The 21,670-nt window shown below is 38.2% G+C and overlaps 1 protein-coding gene across 1 annotated transcript in view; it reads left to right on the forward strand.

Annotated features, from left to right (window-relative positions):
- Positions 1 to 21,670, forward strand: part of Prp16 (ATP-dependent RNA helicase l(1)G0007) — a 226,447-nt gene that overhangs the window by 101,159 nt on the left and 103,618 nt on the right. The window contains exons 11-13 of the mRNA XM_090377598.1: positions 4,527 to 4,673; positions 15,637 to 15,847; positions 15,966 to 16,028. Coding sequence (XP_090233724.1) covers positions 4,527 to 4,673; positions 15,637 to 15,847; positions 15,966 to 16,028 — 421 coding nt within the window. The remainder of the gene's footprint in view (positions 1 to 4,526; positions 4,674 to 15,636; positions 15,848 to 15,965; positions 16,029 to 21,670) is intronic.

Here is a 21,670-nt window from a genome sequence, read left to right on the forward strand (position 1 = left end):
TATGCTATGAGTACAGTCGATAAAGGAGTGATGATTAAGTAATAGAAAACAGAGTGGTCATAAATGGCCACTTCTCTTCATGGACTATTATCATGAACAGAGCTTCACATGGTTCATTGTTATATCCCATCCTGTTCCTGATATTTAGTAATGTTATTGATTTAGGTATTCAAGTATAATGTCTAAAATGATCACTCATTATCCCCATCACCAAAAAAGTGAGCATCCAATTCTGTTTTGAACTTAACCAAACTTTCAAACTGGCTACTGTGTAACAGAAAAATGTTTATCTTTTTATCTGTTTATTATATGTATTTTTTGTGCCGAATCCAGTGGGTCACTGTTGAAGGTTTTATGTTTTTGTGATATTTGTGTATGTTATATAGGTCCAAAGTAGGTGAAGCATAACATCATTGGTGGCACCAAATTTTGCATTGCTTATGAAGCCTAGTTTGGAATGCCTGTGGTGTGATTAAGACAAGCTATGGTCACCTCATTTCTGCTGTGGTAGTTGTAAATGTATGCCTTTTGTTATATCTTGAATATGGAGAGACCCCAAAAACCATCATGATGATGACTGTTCTTTTGCATGGTGGGTATATTAAAGTTTAAACAGTTTCTGAATCAAAGAGCTGTGGTGTATCCGAATATACCATGCTCTGTTGCCACACAGTGAAGACCTTCCAATTGTTGATACACCTTTTAGAGAAGAATTAGATGATGAATCTGGTGAACAGAATAATTAGAATAAAATGCCATATTTCTGTAATCACCAAGATTGGTTGACAAACTGAGAGACTTGGATCTAACCAGCCTGCAAGGTAGCCACATACAGAAAAAGATATTCCACTTATATAGGCTTTTACAGTGTTGAAGAATCCCTGTATTATTGTTTTGATGTGATTTACCTTTATGAAGAAATTGTTATTAGTCACATACCAGAAGAGTGGTATCTTTTCATAAGCAATCAAAGTAATATTTGAAAGCTGGCTTGCTTCACAATGGGAATATACACCTATCAATTCCTGTTGCATACCATGTTCTTCATATTAAAGGCAATCAAGTATGGATGTCTGTGTGGACTTCAAGATGCTTTGGTTTCTCCTGAGTTTGCAAGGTGGTTTCTAAGTTCCTTTTCTTTCTCTGCCTCTGGAACAGCAGGGAAGTAGGTGAGCACTACAGGAAAAGAGAATGGCCACCTAGAATTGAATTGTACTCTGGGGCACACAATGAATTAAACAGTCTTTTGGTTACAAGAAACAAAAGTTTTGCTTCTGTTACTCCATAGGTAGGACTAGTCAAACAATTTGGTGAAGTATCGCATCCTCAAGGTGACACCTCCATGCATATGAAGTCTGTGTTTCCAAAACTGTCTGGTGAAATAGTGCAAAGTGACATGCAGATGCTAGTTTCGCAAGAACTGTAAAATATTAACTAATTCTACGCAAAATGCATGTCAGTCATGTCTCCTTGTGGCAAATGACTTTCTTGGTAACATTAAAAATTATTAGAAAAATGGGCTGCAGAATATCAGTCAAGCTCCATACCTGCATGATGGCAATGTTAATGAAGAGCATGTGGAGACATTGCACCAGGACATACAATCAATGGAGAAGAGGCACCAAGGAAGGTGCGATGACACTATTGATGGCCAACTATATCTGGTTATTCGTTCAGAATGATCATACTGACCACAAAAAACAAAATTGTTAAAATGCATATTTTTAATGAAATTTTTGATTAACCCAAGGAAAGTTTATCCTTTTTAATTTGTGATTTTTTTAGCTTATTGTTTACTTATAGGAAAGATTAATACTATTCTGTACAGAAACTAAAGATTTTTTAAAAATCTGGTAGTATATTATTGCACATTTGCTTTTCTTTCATTTCTGGGCAAATCATTGATTCTGTGCAAAAACTGAAAGCAGCACATTTGAAAGCAGCATATCCTAATTCATAAAGAAACATAAAGAAATGCTAAAAAATTATTATATAGTTTAATTTATTTTAATGATCTATAACATGCTGTCCAAAAGTGAACTTCATGAGATCTAGCCTTCTATTATTCATTAAGGTTTTATATTAATAGTTCCTGATTCATATGTCTCCTACCATTGAGAATATACCTCCAACATTATTTTATTGATTTTTTTTTTGGGCTTTATACACCTCAGTTTGGTCTACCCTGAGATGTGTAGTTGCCAAATTTTGCAGTCTGTGCCTTCTAAGCTTCATATGTGCATTGATTTAGTAGTAGTAAAGGCAAATGATGCAAGAAGGCAAGCTTATACAGGGTGTTTCAGTTAAACGTTTCAGAACTTCTAAGAGGGGTAGGGTACATCCTGACAACTCGAAATCATATAGCAATGTGGGGTCGGAAATGCTTTCCTGAAGCGGTGTTGTACACAGAAGCACCATAAAGAAAAGAGACCGTAAGTGAGAAATCGTTTTAATAATACATGAAAAGAAGCAAAAGGTACATGGATTAAAGTAAGTGTTCGAAGTTTCTTCCACGGGCTACAATGCACGCCTCACATCTCCGACGCATGGACATCCGAACATTCTGGAATACTCCAGGCGAATTTCGAATTTCTTCGGCAGCTACTGCGATTCTTGCAACCAGCTCCTCAGCATTGTCAACAGGGGTGTCATAAACTAGCGATTTCATATGACCCCAGAAATAAAAATCAAGACATGATAGGTCGGGTGACCAAGCAGGCCAACGCACGGGACCACCACGTCCGATCCACTGTTGACCAAATGTGACATCCAGGTAGTTACGAACATCTCCGCTATAATGGGCAGGGGCTCCATCGTGTTGGAACCACATTGTCTGTTGCGTCGATGCAGAAATCTGTTCATCTCTCAAAGGTTGTGGCAATACTTGCTGCAGAAAGATCAAGTAGATAGGTCCGGTTAGACGACACGGTAACAGGTAAGGTCCGATGAGGTGATCTCCCATAATACCGGCCCATACATTGACCGAAAATTGAATCTGTGCTGCACGACGTCGTATTGCATGCGGGTTCTCGACCGCCCAGATATGGTCGTTATGCGTGTTGAAAATTCCTTCCCTTGTGAAGGATGCCTCATCGGAAAACAACACTTCAGCAGGAAAAAGGGGATTTGTAGCACATTTTCCAAGGTAACACTGTGCGAAAGCAATACGAGGTGCATAATCCTCCGGTTGCTCTGTCTGGACACGCTGCCTAGAGTATTCCAGAATGTTCGGATGTCCATGCGTCGGAGATGTGAGGCGTGCATTGTAGCCCGTGGAAGAAACTTCGAACACTTACTTTAATCCATGTACCTTTTGCTTCTTTTCATGTATTATTAAAACGATTTCTCACTTACGGTCTCTTTTCTTTATGGTGCTTCTGTGTACAACACCGCTTCAGGAAAGCATTTCCGACCCCACATTGCTATATGATTTCGAGTTGTCAGGATGTACCCTACCCCTCTTAGAAGTTCTGAAACGTTTAACTGAAACACCCTGTATAGTATCAGGCAAAAAAAAAAAAAAAAAACTACACCCTTCATACCCATCCATACCCTCCAAGAATTTATCTAGTTCTTCCTTGAATTTATTTAAACCGCCCACTTCTGCAACAACAGATGGAAGCCTGTTCCAACAATCAACCACCTGCTGGCTGAAGGAAAAATTTGCATTTATCATTAGTCTGGTTGCCCTTCTTACACCCACTCTGAAATTTTTATCTTTTTTTAGTTATGGTCCCTCCAGATCTGAATGCAGTATTCTAAATGCAGGTTCACCATTGTTTTATGCAGAGAGACAATGACATTCATTCAATGAGATTCAATGGCCTACTTTCAAAGGTTCTATAAATCATAAACAGGACATTGCCTTCCTTCCTAGTTACCTGTTTACACTGCATGGTAAATTCCATACTGATTCCATTATAACATCTGTAATTTTTCTCCTAAACCACTTTTAACGCCTCTCCTTCTAGTTTTGAAGTAAGACCTAAATATCTGTTCCCCAGGTGTGGAACCTTAAATATAGAAACTTTATTTTACCGACAATATTTGATGTTGATCCAAAATCATTCTGGATCATTATGGCCTGGTTCTTATCATTAACCATCCTTCCTACCTTCAAATCAATAGCAAAATTTGACAGCTTTCCCTGTACTCCTAATTACCTGTAGAGTCTAATATCTTGAGGACACACCATGAAGTTGACGGTCAGTGGAGATGCAGTGACCCTGCTTTTAACCAAAAAAGAGAAAAGTATTCTATATATGCAGTGTTATATTTTTAAACAGAGGTCTTGCCACACTCAGTTACCAGAGTGTGCTATTGTTTTGATATGTCTGTCCTTCTGTCAAATATTTATTGATATGAAAATGAAAGGAAAAAATAGTAATACACATCTGTATAATTGCATGAATTTAACTCAAAATTACATTTTTTAATAGGTTTCAAGGCAATTTTTGATATTATAATGCATATAAAGTTTTATTTCATTTATCCATTTTTCATTACTTTTTTTTGTATTTTGACAGAAAACAATAATTAAATATATGACAGATGGTATTTTGCTGAGAGAATCTTTAAGAGAATCTGATTTAGATAATTACAGTGCTATCATTATGGATGAAGCCCATGAACGCTCACTTAGTACTGATGTTTTGTTTGGCCTTTTGCGGGAGGTAAGAATTCTTGAAAGTTTGCTATATTAACAATATTTATTATTAAATAAATAATTAATGGTTACGGACAAGTTCATGTATCATAATGAGTGATAGCTAATTACAGAATACAGGGATCACTGTATAAAATTTGCACTAAAATCATGGTGAACTTCAGTACATGTAAATAAATAGGGCATCATAGTAAAAATTAATGATAAATTAAAGGCATATCCTATCAAAATCCTTAAGATAAAAACATTTTATATTACAACAAAATTCGGACTTCTCAGACTAAGAAAGTGATGACATTGATGATGTCAACAAAATATTTTTTAATATGAAAAGCATCCATGTCCAGTAATAACCTGAGATTGATCAATAGTTTTCCATGTCTCCTTTAACGATTTTTTGTTATTATTGAATCTGCAGATATCAAATTTGAATTACACAGTATTCCCATAATGACATTAAGAATTGGAACTAATGACATTAAGCGTAAGAGATCTGCAAATTTACTCAACAAGTACAGGTCAGTGTTGAAAAAAGTCGCGAGTTGCGGTTGAATGTGAAAGTGTCTGCAATTCTGCCCAGACACGATAGGAGGGAGTATATGATGAGAGCCTTGTCAATCAATTCGGCCCTGGAGAGATTGTGCAAGGCTCAAGGGGTAGAATATTTTTCAGCTTGGTCTGTGCTTGTTGACAGGAGAGACTGCTTCTACAGGGATGGGATACACTTAAATAGAAAGGGTGCAAGAATATTTGCAGATGCTATCAAGGCAGTGTTAGGTAGGTCGGAAAACTGCTAGCATGGGGGAATACACAGACTAAAAGGTTAACAGTGGCCGCAGGCAGAGGCAGAAGTGATTCTTGCACAACTTCTATTGAAATGCAATTGAGCGGCAGCCTGGAAAGCAAGGCAATGGGGATTTACAGGACTGCTGGGAGTCATAGTGGAAGAAGTAAATACATGGGCTGTGTTAGGGTAGCTAAGAGTAGAAACAGGTGCATGTATACTTTGCATGTACACCAGTGCTAGGAGTATAGTTAATAAATTCAATGAGCTTGAACTGCTAGTCAAGACATCAAAGGCAGATATTGTTGGGATATTAGAGACGTGGTGTCACACAGACATAAGCAGTGCAGAATTGGAATTTGGGGAGTACAATGTATATAGGAAGGATAACCAGGATAGGAAGGGAGGAGGGGTTATGCTGGTAGTTAAGAAACACATAAAATCTAAGGAAGTGCATCCAATTGATGTTGGTGGTCAGTGCAGTGTTGAGTCTGTTTGGTGTGAAATAAGCACTGGGAAAGGAAAAATCAGAGTAGGTGTGTGTTATAGGCCTAATGAATCTGATGAGTATAATGAGCAATTGTGCAGACAAATAGAGTGGGCCAGTAAATCAGAATGTCTTATAATTGGGAGATTTTAACTTTCCAGATATTGACTGGAACTTGTGAGTTGGTCACTCGCACAATAGCAAGACTTTTGTGGATTTATTGGATGACTGTTTTCTACAACAACATGTTCAAGAGGCAACCAGAGGGAGTAATACTCTTGATCTGATTATCAGTAGTGATTCTTCATGCATTAAGAATCTGCAGATAAAGGAAGCACTGTGCGACAGTAATCACAATGTATTGATGTGGCAATTATTTAAAGATGTAACTACCATCAAGGCTAAAGGGAAGGGCTTTTGCTTTTGTAAAGGTGACAACAGAGGTCTCAGACAGTTTTTAAATTCTGTACAGTGCGATCAACTGATGATGTTACCAACAGTGAATTCTAAATGGGAAGCCTTCAGGGACTTAATTTTGGAGGCGACTAGGCTTTTAATTCCAACTAAGAAATACTGTTCAAGATTTAGGCCTAAATGGATGTCAGATGAATTAATGAGGCTAGTGCAGAGAAGAAGAAGAATGTATGGGATGCATATAAAGTATCAGGTGATGCAGAAGCCTATGGCAGGTATAAACTAGTGTGTAATCAAGTCACAAAGGAGGTTAGGCAGGCAAAGGCAGATTATGAGAAATCTTTGGCAAAGGATGTAAAGAAAAACAGCAAGGAGTTCTTTACTTATGTAAACTCTAGAAGGAAAGGGATGAATCAGATTGGACCACTTAACATAGATGGGTTGACTATTGTTGATCATGCTCAGGTAGGTGATAAACTGAATAAGTATTTTGCATCTACATTCACACATGAGGAGTTATTCAATGAGAGGAGTGCCAGAAGTTTATCAAATGCTAACAGGGCGCTAAGTGATTCTGTAATAACTGAAAGCAAAGTGGAGTAGAAATTATTGAAGTTAAACATAAGGAAGGCACCCACGGTGGATGGGATCTATCCAGTTATATTTAAGGAGGCAGCAAAGGAAGTAAGCAAACCCTTAGCAATAATTATGAGAGCTTCCTTGGACTCGAGGAGGACCCCCAAGGACTGGAGGTGTGCAAATGTATCACCAATTCACAAAGGAGGTTCAAAAGGGACACAAGTAACTGCAGACCTGTTAGTTTAACTTGTGTTCTGGGGAAAATAATGGAATCGCTAGTTAAAGAAGCATTGCAGTATCATCTAGACAAGACTGCAGTAATAATTAAGACACAACATGGGTTTGTCAAAGGGAGGTCTTGTCTGACCAGTTTGATTGCTTACTATGATGTGGTCACAAAGGAACTGAATGCCAAAAATAATTTTGATATCGTATACTTGGATTTCAGGAAAGCGTTTGATACTGTTGCACATGGAAGACTGCTGTATAAATTGGAGAGGTATCGCATCAAGGGTAAGCTGCTACAATGGATAAAGTGTTGGTTGAGTGAGAGACAACAGAGAGTGGTAATCAATGGACACTGCCCTTCGTGGACAAATGTTATTAGTGGAGTTCCCCAGGGTTTGGTGCTGGGCCCATTGTTATTTTGTATATTTATCAATGATATTGATGAAGGTATATCAGGTTTAACGTCCAAGTTTGCAGATGATACAAAGGTTGGCAGGGTTGTTAATGACAGTATGCTACTCCTACTGGATCTAAATAAGTTGGGAAAATGGGCTGAGAAGTGGAAACTGGAGTTTAACATTGACAAATGCAAAGTACTGCATATGGGTAGCAATAACCAAAGAGAAATGTACCAACTGGTTGGTACTACACTCAGAGAAGTGTAAAATGAAAAAGACCTGAGGTAATTGTGCAGCAAAATATGAAGTTCGCTGAGCAGTGCAGATGGGCTGCCAGGGCAGGTCATGGAGTCTTGTCAATGATATATAGGAATTTTGCTAGCAGGGACAGGGAGGTGATAATCCCATTATACAAGGCAATGGTCAGGCCACACCTAGAGTACTGTGTACAGGTCTGGAGGCCTCATTTTAGGAAAGATGTAGAGTTGCTAGAACGAGTACAAAGAAGGGCAACAAGATTGGTGAGAGGAACAAAGGGGTGCTCTTACCAAGAAAGGCTTAAGTTCTGCAAATTGCAGCGCCTGGAGAATAGGCACCTGCGAGGTGATCTGATTGAGGTGTATAAGGCCTTGAATGGGTTGAGCAAGCTGAATGCTGATGGGATTCTTCGTCTTGCTCAGACTAAGCACCTGAGGGGACACAGTTTCAAATTGAGGAAAGATAGCTGTAGAACAGATGTGGTAAATTTGCCTTTAGCCAGTGGGTAGTTGATTGGTGGAATAGGCTTCCATCTTTTGTTGTGGAAGCTAATAGCCTAAATAAATTTAAGGCTGGGCTGGACAGGCACTTGAAACGAAAGGAGGGATGAAATGGGAGGTTTTTTTTTTTTTTTTTTGTCTGATGCTACATCATCTTACTTTGTTGCATCATATGCCTCTACTAATGCTAATAAATACCTGTTACAAAGTTTTGCTATTGAAAGATCGAAACAAAAGTAAACCCCCAATTGCAGTATTTTGTGTATTCTTTCCGCCCACCATATTAAAATTGCTCTAGCTATTAGGAATTATTAGCATATGTGTCTATTGTTCCATTGGAAGATACAGTGGCACTAAGCAAATTCTTGATATGGTCATTCACCCAGATCAAAGGTGAATGACCCAGAAAGTCAAGGTTAATTAAATGATTTAAGGATACATGCTTTTTGTATGAAGACAAAGTAGATGCTAGCTCCTTTTCTAAAATAAACTAGGAGGTTGCACTCAGAATAATTATGCATCATTACTCAAAAAACAAACACAAAAAAATTCTTTCTGTACAGACAAGAAAGCCTTTGCTCTGAAGAGAAATGATCTAGTTTGCACCTACAGCTCCAGGGAAGACTACTAGGGTTATGCAAAATAGGGGGGGGGGAGAGGTCATTGTCCTGTGTCAGTGATTGGTCTGGTGGTGTGTGATTTTGACGGCATTAGAGATATGTGTTTCTGTGAACAAAGAATTAGAACTTTTGTGAAAGTTAGAAAAAGACCTTGAGTGTCAGCAGTCATATTACTGTAAAATTTTTTGCTATAATCTAGAAATCATCTTTATTTGTTCCAGTTGACTTTATACTAGCATTGCAATCCATTTAGCCTCTATTAGATACATATACATGTTTCCATTTGAACTGATAAAACCTACTCTGTTTTTATCACTTTTAATAATCTACAAAACGTAAACATTTTACAGAAGTTTTCTCCCTCTTTCTCGGCAACTGCAACCCTGCTGTTACCCTGTCAGAAAAACACCAAAAGACCACGAGGAAGCAGTGGAAAAAACTTCTGTGAAATGTATCATTTCTAGACTGTTAAAAGTGTTTAAAAAAAGTTGAGTAGCTTTCAAAGTGAAGTGCTTCTTTATCAGCTGAACTGAGGAAGTAGAGAGGAACATCCATGAAATGTATGATTTATAGACTGTTAAGAGAAAATAGATTCTCAACTTTTTGCAGGTGAAGTGCTTTGAACTCAACTAATTAGATGTTGAATAAATATTATATTAATTTATTTTGGTTAATGTAATATTATAAAATATTATATTAACCAAACCATGTTTCATGGCCATTAGTACTTGCAACTGTGGTCAGGTTCCTGTGCAATTAAGCTTAAAAGAAATACATGTATTCTCCAAAATTATTAGAATGTTATGGAAAAGTGCTGTGCTATGAAATAAAGAACATTTAATCTTGTAATACTGTATTTAACTGCACTCATTATGTGGAGTAGAACAATTTTGCTGTACAAAATTGGCAGTGGAAACTTAATAAAGCTTATTTGAGTTTGAAGTGCTCTCGGGTACCCTCACTGAAGTTTCAGGTGACTCCCCCTACTGCTGTCTGACACATTTGTAGGCTGATGATGATGAGGAAAATTGTGGTTGCCTGGTACTCTGCTTTATTGTGAAAATATTTTTGCTGGTGATAAATACCACCAGACGGCAGTTACATTATTGGTCATATACGGATGAAAAGTCTGGCTGAGTGGATGCTGTCTGTTATTTCTGAAATCCATTAAAGTGGGGTTATACTGTACTGATAGTCTGAAATAATCATTTGTCAGAATAGCAGCATCCAGTATTTCATTAGACACTGTATATATTGTGATATGAATGTCCTAGTGGATTGATTGACTGTGTGAAGGTTAGGGATGGCTTTTTCAAATAACATTGCTGAATTTTGTTTCCTAATATATTAATAAATGAAATTTATAAACAACAGTTTTTTATTTATTTTATGATAGTAATTTAAAAAAAAAAAAAAAATTGTAACTGTGTTTATGGCAGTACTGTGTATATTTCTATAATTCATTGGATTGAGCTGGTTCCAGTGCTTTGAACTGAACTAATTAGATGTCGAATAAATATTATATTAATTTCGTTTTAGCACTGTTGTCTGGAGTGTATCTTACAGTTACTTCTGAGGAGATTGCAAATCCTGTTAACCAACCACAATTCATGGCCATTAGAACTTGCAGCTGTGGTGCAAGTTCTAATGCTCCTGCGCATAATGCTAATACATCATAAATATGACCTTTTGACCATGTTCCAGATTTCATCACCCGTTCTGGTAGCTCTGAACTGAATCCACAGAATTCGTGACATAATGAAAAGCTCTTATACAATAAAACCTTGATTTGATGGACTATATGGGGGTAAGACCTGTCTGCTAAATCCAGTTGTCTGTTAAACTTAAAAGAAATACATGTATTCTCCAAAGTTGTTAGAATGTTATGGAAAAGTACTGTGTTATGACCTCCAGCTCATTACAGCACAACGAAACAAATGGCCCTCAGTCCCCAGCGGCTTTCATTCCCCCTCTTACGGCAGTGAGAGGATCAGAGTGGAAGCAGAGGGTGCTAAGAATCTCTGGGTACGACCAGGCTGCCATGCATGGAAACTGAACTTGGTCTGTTACAACATAAGATCGCTCATCAGTGTTGATATTAGAGCTGGAAAAGGAATTAGAAAATGTGAATTGGAATATCATCGGTTTGGCTGAAACAAGAAGAAATTAATCACTTATAAGTTTATCAAGTGGAAATGTGCTGTACACCATTGGAAACAGTAAAAGGAGTGAAGGTGGAGTTGGCTTTCTGGTCCATATAGATATCAAAAGCAGCATTTTGGAATTCAAAAGAACATCACCAAGGGTGTCAAGGCTACTACTCAGGATTTCTAAGAGGTACAAGCTAAAAGTTATAATGATTTATGCACCAACATTGAGCCATGACGGTGAAGAGGTTGAAGAAATATACACCAAAATTGAGTCTTCTAGATGAGCAGAAAACCCACTGCTCTCATTATGGGGGACTTCAATGCTAAGGTTGGAAAGAGACAAAACAGCGCAGAAAGGGGAACTATAGGAAATTTTGGAATTGGCGAAAGAAATGAAAGAGGTGAAAGACTTGTGGAATTTGCAATTCTCAAGGAATGTCAGTAATGAACACTTTTTTCAAGAAAAGGGTGACCAGGAAGTGGACATGGCAGAGTCCAAATGGATTAACAACTAATGAAATCAACTTCATCCTCACTAACAGAAGATATATCGTGAATGATGTTACCATCCTGAACAAGGTAAATGTTGGAAGTGATCACAGAATGGTAAGATGCACACTCAATATAGATGTAAGAAAAGAAAGGAAAAAACTGACTCAAGTAAATAATACGAAGAGTCAGTTTCTCCTCTTCTGTTATCTTTCAGATAACATAAGAGGAGAAAAATCAGTATGCATTGGAACTTAAGAACAAGTTTGAGCTTCTGCAGTCTGTTCAGGACCAAGATATTGACCACAAATACTACAACTTTCTGAAAGCGATAAAGCCCAAGAAACCTATAGGTAAAAAGAAATTCAAATAAGAAAAAATTAGTAAAGAAGCACTTGTCATGATGAACTGAAGAAAACAAATGAAGAACAAGGTAAATACTGACAAGGATAAAATTGAGTATACTGAGTTTTTTTTTTTTTTATGAAAACCCCAAACACGAAAGGTATCAAAACCTATAGTACTTAGTACCATGCATGGGTTGAAGGTGAAGTATGGGGGGAGGGGAATGCCGGAAACTTTGCTCTAGAGATTAAACATGGGTTTCACTACTTCAAGCCTCCAATAAGCAAAGTGGTGGTATTTCACCGGTTGATGATATGCAAAGCTATTAGAAAGACTCAGAGAGGATATAAGAAGATTTGACACAAGAAAGGTAGAACAAGCATTAAGGGCAAACAAAGGACTTAAATCAGCAGCCATGAGCAGTAAAACAGAAAGACAAATGATACTGAAACTGAAGAATAGCAATGGTGTACTTATAAATAGCAGAGAAGGCATAATTCAAATAGCAGAAGACTACTATAGAGAATTATACAAGGAGCAAGGGAAGGATATCAGCAGTGGGGAAGATGGATCACAAATTAGTAACACATATGACATACCTAATATCCTTCCTGAGGAGGTAGGACATGCTTTAAACAAAATGAAGAATCAGAAAGTCCCGGGGGAAGATTAAGTTACTGTAGAGTTGTTAAAATTGGGAGGAAGAGATATAGTACAGAAACTGGCAAGATTCTTCACAAAATGCATTAGAAAAGGAGTGACACCTAAGGAGTGAATAATGCAATCATAGTTTTGCTGCATAAGAGAGGAGATAAATCAGAAATTGGAAATTATAGACCAATTATCTTGTTATCAAACGTCTACAAGTTGTTCGCAAGAGTCATTGCTAACAGATTAGAAAGAATACTTGATGAGAACCAACCGAAAAAGCAAGCTGGCCCTAGGACAGGATTCTCAACTATGGATCACCTTCACGTAATATCATAGCTAATGGAGAAAGCAAATGAATATAAAACACCATTATGCCTGGCATTTGTGGATTATGAAAAGGCATTTGACTCCATATAGCATAAGGCAATGTTTTGGGCACTGGAAAGACAAGGCATAGATACCCCATATATTATGATTTTGAAGAAAATATATGAGTACACTACCTCCTTTATTAGACTAGACAAAGACAGTAGCAAATTTAAAATTGAGAAAGGAGTTCGACAAGGAGACAATATCTCTGAAGTTGTAATGTGAATGGAGAGTATCTAAACCATTTACGATCTGCAGATGACATTGTGATCATAAGCCATGATCCCAAAGAATTAGAGGAAAATCTTAATCAGTTATGCGGAGTTAGTAAGGATTTCGGGCTAAAGATGAATATGGCTAAAACAAAAATAATGATGAACAAGTATGCCACAGAAAGGGATATAATCATTGAAGGAGCAGTAATTGAAAAGGAGGATTCATATACTTATCTGGGACAAGTCATTAGCTGTAATAATGATAAATGACTGGAAGTCAAGAGAAGAATAAATTTTGGATGGATAGCATTCAGGAAATATAGTCGCATACTGAGGAGGAATGTCCCAATTTGTCTGAAATTTAAAATAATGAACCAATGTATACTCCCCACCATGACTTATGGAAGTGAAACTTGGGCACTCACCAAAAGAATGGAAGAGAAGCTGAGAATTACACAAAGAATGGAAGAGAAGCTGAGAACTACACATAGAATGGAAGAGAAGCTGAGAACTACACAGCAAAGAATGGAATGAATTATATTAGGAATCAGTCTGTTAGATAAGAATAGAAACACATTAATTAGGCAGCAAACTCAAGTAAAGGACATTCTTATCAAAACTAAAGAACTAAAATGGTCTTGGGCAGAACACAACTTGAAGACATGATGCCAGATGGACTAAGAAAATTACAGAATGGTACCCAAGAGAAGCTAGAAGAAGACCTGGAAGACAACAATAGAGATTGACAGATGAATTTCATGAGTTCCTGGGTAGTAAGTGGATGGTCATTGCACAGAACAGAAGGAACTGGAAAGTTTCTGGAGAGGCCTTCATCCAGTGGATTTAAAGTGGCTGATGATGATGACTGTGTTATGAAATAGTCTAAATGTAGTCTAAGATACTGCAGTATAAATATGCAAAGAGCATTGAATTTCAGAAATTTTCCAATTCTGATATTGAGACTGATTTCAATGTTTTTTTTTGCTGAATTTTCATATGAAATGAGTCTCTCTCTCTCTCTCTCTCTCTCTCTCTCTCTCTCTCTCTCTCTCTCTCTCTCTTTCTCTCTCTCTCTCTCTCTCTCTCTCTCTCTCTCTCTCTCTCTCTCTCTCTCTCTCTCTCTCTCTCTCTCTCTCATGTTCAACTTAACTCATGTTGGTACCTTAGTTGCTGATATCTTTTCAAATTATGTAGCATTACCTGAAAATACAATTGTACTATACATTTAAAAATCTGAGACACAGTCAGGACAACTGATTTAAACTTACTGGCTTCTCATCAGCTGGCAGGTGGTATCTATTAGTGAACATATTCTGAATATGAATAATTATTTTGTTTAATTGAACAGCCAAGGTTGGATATGGAAGTAAAATTTCCATTTAAACACTTAGTCAAAATACATTACTTGCAGTTTGGCCCTGATAAAAGCCTCAAAGTAAGCTTCAAAACAGCCAGCCTGGCAATATGTCAAATTTTAAATGTATAGTGGATTAACCTTTTCAGGGATGATATACAATTAAGATATTAGTAATTTAGGTTGAACTGGAGATAGTGCTATTTGTCTCTGAGATGAACATAAGCCAAAGCCTTAAGGTTGAGAACTCAGCCTTGGTGGTCTTCGATGGTAGCAGATAATCCCATGATCGACAATCAAACATAGTAAAGTATGTGAATTTTATTTGATTTCAGTTAGTGCATTGAACTGTAAGCATTCCCCTTGTGGTTAGCATCTCACACTACCAATTACAGCATGCTATAGAAAAAATTTGGAAAAATCATGGAAGTTCTTTTTATTAATATAAAGTGTTTTTAACTGTCCAGTTATGTAACCTGTTTAATGGGGATTTAAAAATTATACAGTAATTGAATTGTTTATTTTTGTAAAAATCTTTATATAACTGGTAGGTATTCAAATGGACAAAGTAAAGTCTGCATTATTAATAAATAAGGAAAAATAAGTTTAGTCTAAGTGTAGGGCTCCTGTGGAATCTTGTATTTAGGCTAGGAGCTTAAACAACATTTTACATCCACAACTGCCCTACAGTAGAGAGAGAGTTTTCACATGTCAGCAAGATCTTTCACTAGCTATTTCACAACACCTTAATGCTACAATTCCACTCCTTTTCATCAATGAACTATTGGTCAAAGACATGCACTGCCTTTGTAAGCCGTCAGTACCATGTGTGTGAGTGAAAAGTATACAGCATGAGAGAAGATGATAGCTAGCGAATGACTTCATTTGCCTCTAGAATTTCTATCCGCTATATTAAGGAAACTTTTAATCAGGTTGACCACTTTTTGCTGTGAGTATTAAGCTTCTTTTAGAGTATAAGCTATTTTCATGAAATACTCTGGTTTGTATTTAGGCATTGCAATAAGGGAATAATAATTAAAACATTATTTCTATAAGTGCTAAGGTATTCTTATGAAATTAATAACAAAGGAACCTGAAAAAGGAATTTAACTGTTTTTATTTTTCAAAGGTTGTTGCAAGAAGGCAAGACTTAAAACTTATAGTTACTTCAGCTACTATGGATGCCACCAAGTTTTCATCATTTTTTGGGAATGTTCCTGTATTTGCAATACCTGGACGTACTTTCCCTGTGGAGATATACTTCAGCAAAAATCCAGTTGAAGATTATGTGGATGCAGCTGTCAAACAAGCTTTACAAATTCACCTTCAGCCCAATATAGGTATCTGTAATTCCATTTGATTATGCAATGAGTGATATGTGATTAGTAATTAAATGAACAATTATGCTCATTGAAATCTGCTGTCTTTTGTAAATAAATAATTTCATTGTTATTTTAGGTGATATACTCATCTTTATGCCTGGCCAAGAAGATATTGAAGTTACTTGTGATCTCATTTCTGGTAAGATTACATAACAGTAGTGTGCATTGTTTCTATCTCTTTTTCAGTCATTATAAAACTTCTTGTCCATATCTACCTAATAGATTCTTAATGAAATTTGCATCTTGTTAGTTTGGAAGCAGTTAAAGAAGCACACTAGTAACAATCTAAACTGCAGTTTAAAATAAGCAAGTATTTTATTCTTTAACATGGTTTAATAAGCAGAATTTTATAGCATAATATTTAGGAACTAACAGAAGTACTTTATGTATACTACTATAAATTGAGACAAAGCTAAAACCTTTGTTTGACACTCGTAGGATCTCTTGTGCTGCTGATCTTTCAGTGACATCATTCTACCTTGCACGATATCTTCTATAAGATCAGTATTTTGGATACATAATAGTTTATGTATATTTTGAAATATTTTAACTGAAATTTTATAAGATTCATTAATTTAGGTCAGTCATAGATTACATGACACTATATTGCATTAGAGTAATCCTTTCAGGTTGGACATGTTGAACTGTGTTTCTTATGTGGGTTTTGGTGAGTACATATGTAGGTCTACATTTTTGCAAGTCATTTCAAGTAATGTGTTCATTTGTGTACAAATTATCTTGCGATTTTTCCAGGACATGCTGTTATCTGTGAACTGTGTTTCCAATTAATGGTAGATGGTTTTAATAAATGGTAACACAAATTGTAGACCCCAGCCACTGTTGATAGCTTAAACCCCTGGTTGATGTTTTTTGGGAATATCTAATGTGATGTTGTACCACCCCTTTGAGTACCTTCAGGTCACATGGGGTGAGCTTCTGTGATATTGTGCATTGCCGAACAGTAGTGTTCAGCAATTACACTTCTGTTACACTTCTATTTCATGACAACATCACCAGTGGTTGACTTTGGATAGTGTAAACTGTCAGCAATTGCATGAATTGACAAGCCAATAATATGAAATACAAAAGTAACGCTCCTTTCAAAATCAGTCATCTTAGCTATACTTACCATGACAAGTATATACACTGGTGTACAAAATATTTAAGGACCGGTCAGGTTTTCACCTGTATCTTCTCATAGGAGTGGCCTGGATATGGGAAAAGCATACCAAAGGAACCTTGTGAGGTACAGAAATGATGAAGGAAACAACACCGACACAACAATGGAAACAAAATTGTACAGAGGGACTTTATTCAAAAATGGCAACAGCACTGGCTGCCATGATACAGATGCATCACTGCCAAAGTTGGAACAAAGGAAAGATGTGGTCCTCAGCAGGAGATATGGCCACCCCTAATGTCGATGCAGACTTTGCATCGCCTGTTCATACTTAGAACAATGTTGTTGATAAATTCTTGCGGTAACATCGTCAATTCCTCTGTCAGCGCCATCTTCACCTGGTGAACATTTTCTGGTTGGTGTGGACGTGCTGCTAGGCGTCTTCCCAGAGCGTCCCATATGTGTTCGATGGGATTTAGATGGGGGGGGGGGGACGGGCAGGCAAATCCATACGAACAATGTCCTCACTTTCCAAAAGCATATCAACAATGTCCTCGCTTTCCAAAAGCATATCAACATAATCAGTGCGAAAGGGTGTTATCATCCATGAACATGAACTCTGGGCCATTGACACCCTGGAACAGATGCACACGGGGAAGGATTACTTCAGTACAGTAGCATTCACCAGTTACAGTACCCCCTTCCAGTATCTGGAGTTGTGTACGTCCATCCAAGATAACGTCTCCCCAGACAAGAACATCTCGACCGCCATATCGATCTCTTTCAGTGATGTTTGCGGGGTGATACCGTGTGCCAACCTCTCGCCAGATTAGCTGACGTCCAGAATCGCTGCCGAGACTGAATCTACTCTCATCAGTAAAGAGTACCTTAAGTAAAGATTTTGTGGTTGTAACCATTAGAAATAGTGTTGGTCCTTAAGTTCTGTACACCAGTGCATAGCTTGTGTAGCTCATAAATCTTCCTTATATAGCAATTAGAATTACTTGTTTGTTTTGGAAAGTTCAGTGGACTGTGGAAATTGGTGTCCAAACACTTTTTGAGGTCAGTGTATATTATATTTGCACTTTGTATGCAATTATAATTAATTAATAAATTAATAGAATCATGACTCAGACCAGAGCAGCAAAGCAAAAGGCTCAAGCTAATGGAAGTGCTGTGGCTCAGAGCAGAACTGAGGGGGGCAGTTGTCCTCTGACTCACAGCCTTATAAAATGCACTGTTTGCTTGATGTTTGCAGAGCAATCGGGTACGGGACATGATACTGCCAAGGGGGATGTCGTTGTGTGTGCGCGCGATGCAAGGAGTGTATCGATATCAGGCAATAACTCGGCGTTCTTGTGGGCCTATATGAGACCTTGAAGGACAGGGTGGATGCCCTCAAAGAAACTAAATTGAGGGGCCCATCAAGCTCTCAGCTGCCCACATCAACACCAGAGCTTGCACTTGGGCGTCGCGTGACACAGAGACAACCCCCCAAGGCAGAATGTGCTGGTCCCGAAGGAACTAGTAGTTGTTGGTGACTCTATTATCAGGGAAATGGGGAACATGCTTTGTAAAAAAGATAGGTGGAACAGGACCAGGGTATGTCTGCCAGGGGCAAAGGTTGATGACGTTGTAGAGCGAATGTCATCTTTTAAGGGCACAAAAGGTGATATAGTTGTACACGTTGGCACTAATAATATTAAGAGTAGGAGACCGGCAGAATTACTTAACAAGTACAGGTCACTGTTGAACAAAAGCCGAGAATTAGGGTTGAATTTGAAAGTGTCTGCAATTCTGCCAAGACACGATAGGAGGGAGTATATGATGAGAGCCTTGTCGATCAATTCGGCCCTGGAAAGATAGTGCAAGGCTCAAGGGGTAGAAATTTTTTCAGCCTGGACTGTACTTGTTAACAGGAGAGATTGCTTCTACAGGGATGGGATACACTTAAATAGAAAGGGTGCAAGAATATTTGCTGATGCTATCGAGGCAGTGTTAGGTGGGTCGGAAAACTGCTAGCTTGGGGGGAGACAAAGACCAATAGATTGACAGTAGCCACTGGCAGAGGTGAAAGAGATTCTTGCACTGCTTCTATTAGAATGAGCAGAAGCCTGAAAAACAAGATGCATGGTATTTCAGAGACTGCTGGGAGCCATTGCGGTACAAGTAAACACATGGGTTGTGTTAGGGTAGCTAAGAATAGAAACAGGTGCAGGTATACTTGCGTGTACACCAATGCTAGGAGTTTAGTAAATAAATTTGATGAATTTGAGGTATTGCTCAAAACATCGAAGGCAGATATTGTTGGGATATCAGAGACGTGGTGTCACACAGATATAAGGGATGCAGAACTGCAATTTGGGGAGTACAACGTCTACAGAAAGGATAGACAGGATAGGAAGGGGGGAGGGGTTATGCTATTAGTTAAGAAACACATAAAGACCAAGGAAGTGAAGCCAGTCGACATCGCTGGACAGTGCAGTGTTGAGTCAGTTTGGTGTGACATCAGCATTGACTCTGATGAGTATAATAAGGAACTGTACAGGGAAATAGAGTGGGCCAGTAAATCAGAGAGTCTTATAATGGGAGATTTTAATTTCCCAGATATTGACTGGAATTTGGGGGCTGGTTACTCACACACTAGCAGGGCTTTTGTGGATTTATTGGATGATTGTTTTCTACATCAGCATGTTCGGGAGGCAACTAGAGGGAGTAATACTCTTGATTTGATTATCAGCAGTGATTCTTCATGCATTAAGAATCTGCAGATAAATGAACCACTAGGTGGCAGTGATCACAGAGCGCTGAAGTGGGATTTACTCAAAGAGGTAACTACCATTAGGGGTAAAGGGAAGGGTTATTGCTTCCATAAAGGCGACTACGATGGACTGAGACAGTATTTAAATTCTATACAGTGGGACCAACTGATGATGTTACCAACAGCAAATTCAAAATGGGAAGCATTCAAAGAACTTATCTTGGAAGCTACTAGGCTTTACATACCAACTAAGAAATATTGTTCAAGGTTTAGGCCAAAATGGATGTCAGATGAACTAGTGAGGCATATGGCAGAGAAGAAAAATGCATGGGATACTTTCAAATTAACACATGACACAGAAGCCTATGATAGATACAAGTTGATATGCAACCAAGTTACAAAGGAGGTTAGGCAGGCGAAGGCAGATTACGAGGCGCCTCCGTAGCCAGGTGGGAAGGAGCAGCAGTGCGTAGCACACGCCTCTTGATTAGACCGGGGTTCGAGCCCGTCACCACCAAATATGGAGGATGCGGAAAGGTCAGGGAATGACCACCGCATATCCCGGAGCAATATGGCCTTAGTTGCTAATGCTCCTAAAAACCAAACAACAACAAGCAGATTACGAGAAATCCTTGGCAAGGGATGCAAAGAAAAACAGCAAAGAGTTCTTTACTTATGTAAACTCTAGAAGGAAGGGGATGAATCAGATTGGTCCACTTGATATTGATGGGTCAACTGTTGATGATCCTGCTCAGGTAGCTAACAAACTAAATGAATATTTTGCATCGACATTCACACATGAGGAGTTATTCAGCAAGAGGAATGCCAGAGGTGTATTCAACTCTAGCAGTAAGCTACAGAATCTTGAAATGACTGGGAGTAAAGTGGAGGAGAAACTGTTGAAGATAAACACAAGAAAGGCACCCGGGGTGGATGGGATGTATCCAGTTATATTAAAGGAGGCAGCAAAGGAAGTAAGCAAACCCTTAGCCATAATTATGAGAGCTTCCTTGGACTCAGGGGAGGTACCCATAGACTGGAAATGTGCAAATGTGACCCCAATTCACAAAGGAGGATCAAAGGCTGACACAAGTAATTATAGACCTGTGAGCTTAACTTCTGTTCCAGGAAAATTAATGGAGGCACTGGTTAAAGAAGCACTGCAGGATCATTTAGACAAGACTTCAGTTATAGCTCAGACACAGCATGGTTTTGTTAAGGGGAAGTCTTGCCTGACCAACTTGATGCAGTGGATACTGGGATGCAGGGAATAACTTTGATATTATATACTTGGATCTTAGAAAGGCTTTTGATACTGCTACACAAATTGGAGCAGTGTGACATTGGAGGCAAATTGCTGCTATGGATAAAGGGGTGGTTGAGGGGGAGAAGACAGAGAGTGGTAATCAATGGACACTGCTCATCGTGGACTAATGTTATTAGTGGAGTCCCTCAGGGCTCAGCGTTGGGTCCATTATTGTTTTCTGTATTTATAAATGATATTGATGATGGTATATCAAGCTTAATGTCCAAGTTTGCAGACGATACAAAGGTTGGCAGGATTGTCAAGGACACTACTGACACTATGTTGCTGCAACAGGATTTGGAAAGGTTGAGCAGATGGGCTTCGAGGTGGCAAATGAAGTTTAACATTGACAAATGTAAAGTACTACATATGGGAAACAGCAACCCCAGAGCAACGTATCAACTGTGTGGTACTACACTGACAGTGGTAGAGAGTGAAAGAGACCTGGGGGTGGTTGTGCAGGCAGATATGAAGTTCTCTGAGCAGTCAGACGGGCTGCAAGAGTAGCTCATGGAGTATTGTCAATGATATACAGGAATTTTTCCAGCAGGGATAAGGAGGTGATTATTCCATTGTATAAGGCAATGGTCAGGC

This window comes from Mastigoproctus giganteus, chromosome 7, assembly GCF_048544385.1.
Source record: "Mastigoproctus giganteus isolate SK-2022 chromosome 7, ASM4854438v1, whole genome shotgun sequence".
In the NCBI taxonomy this organism is placed as follows: Eukaryota; Metazoa; Arthropoda; class Arachnida; order Uropygi; family Thelyphonidae; genus Mastigoproctus; species Mastigoproctus giganteus.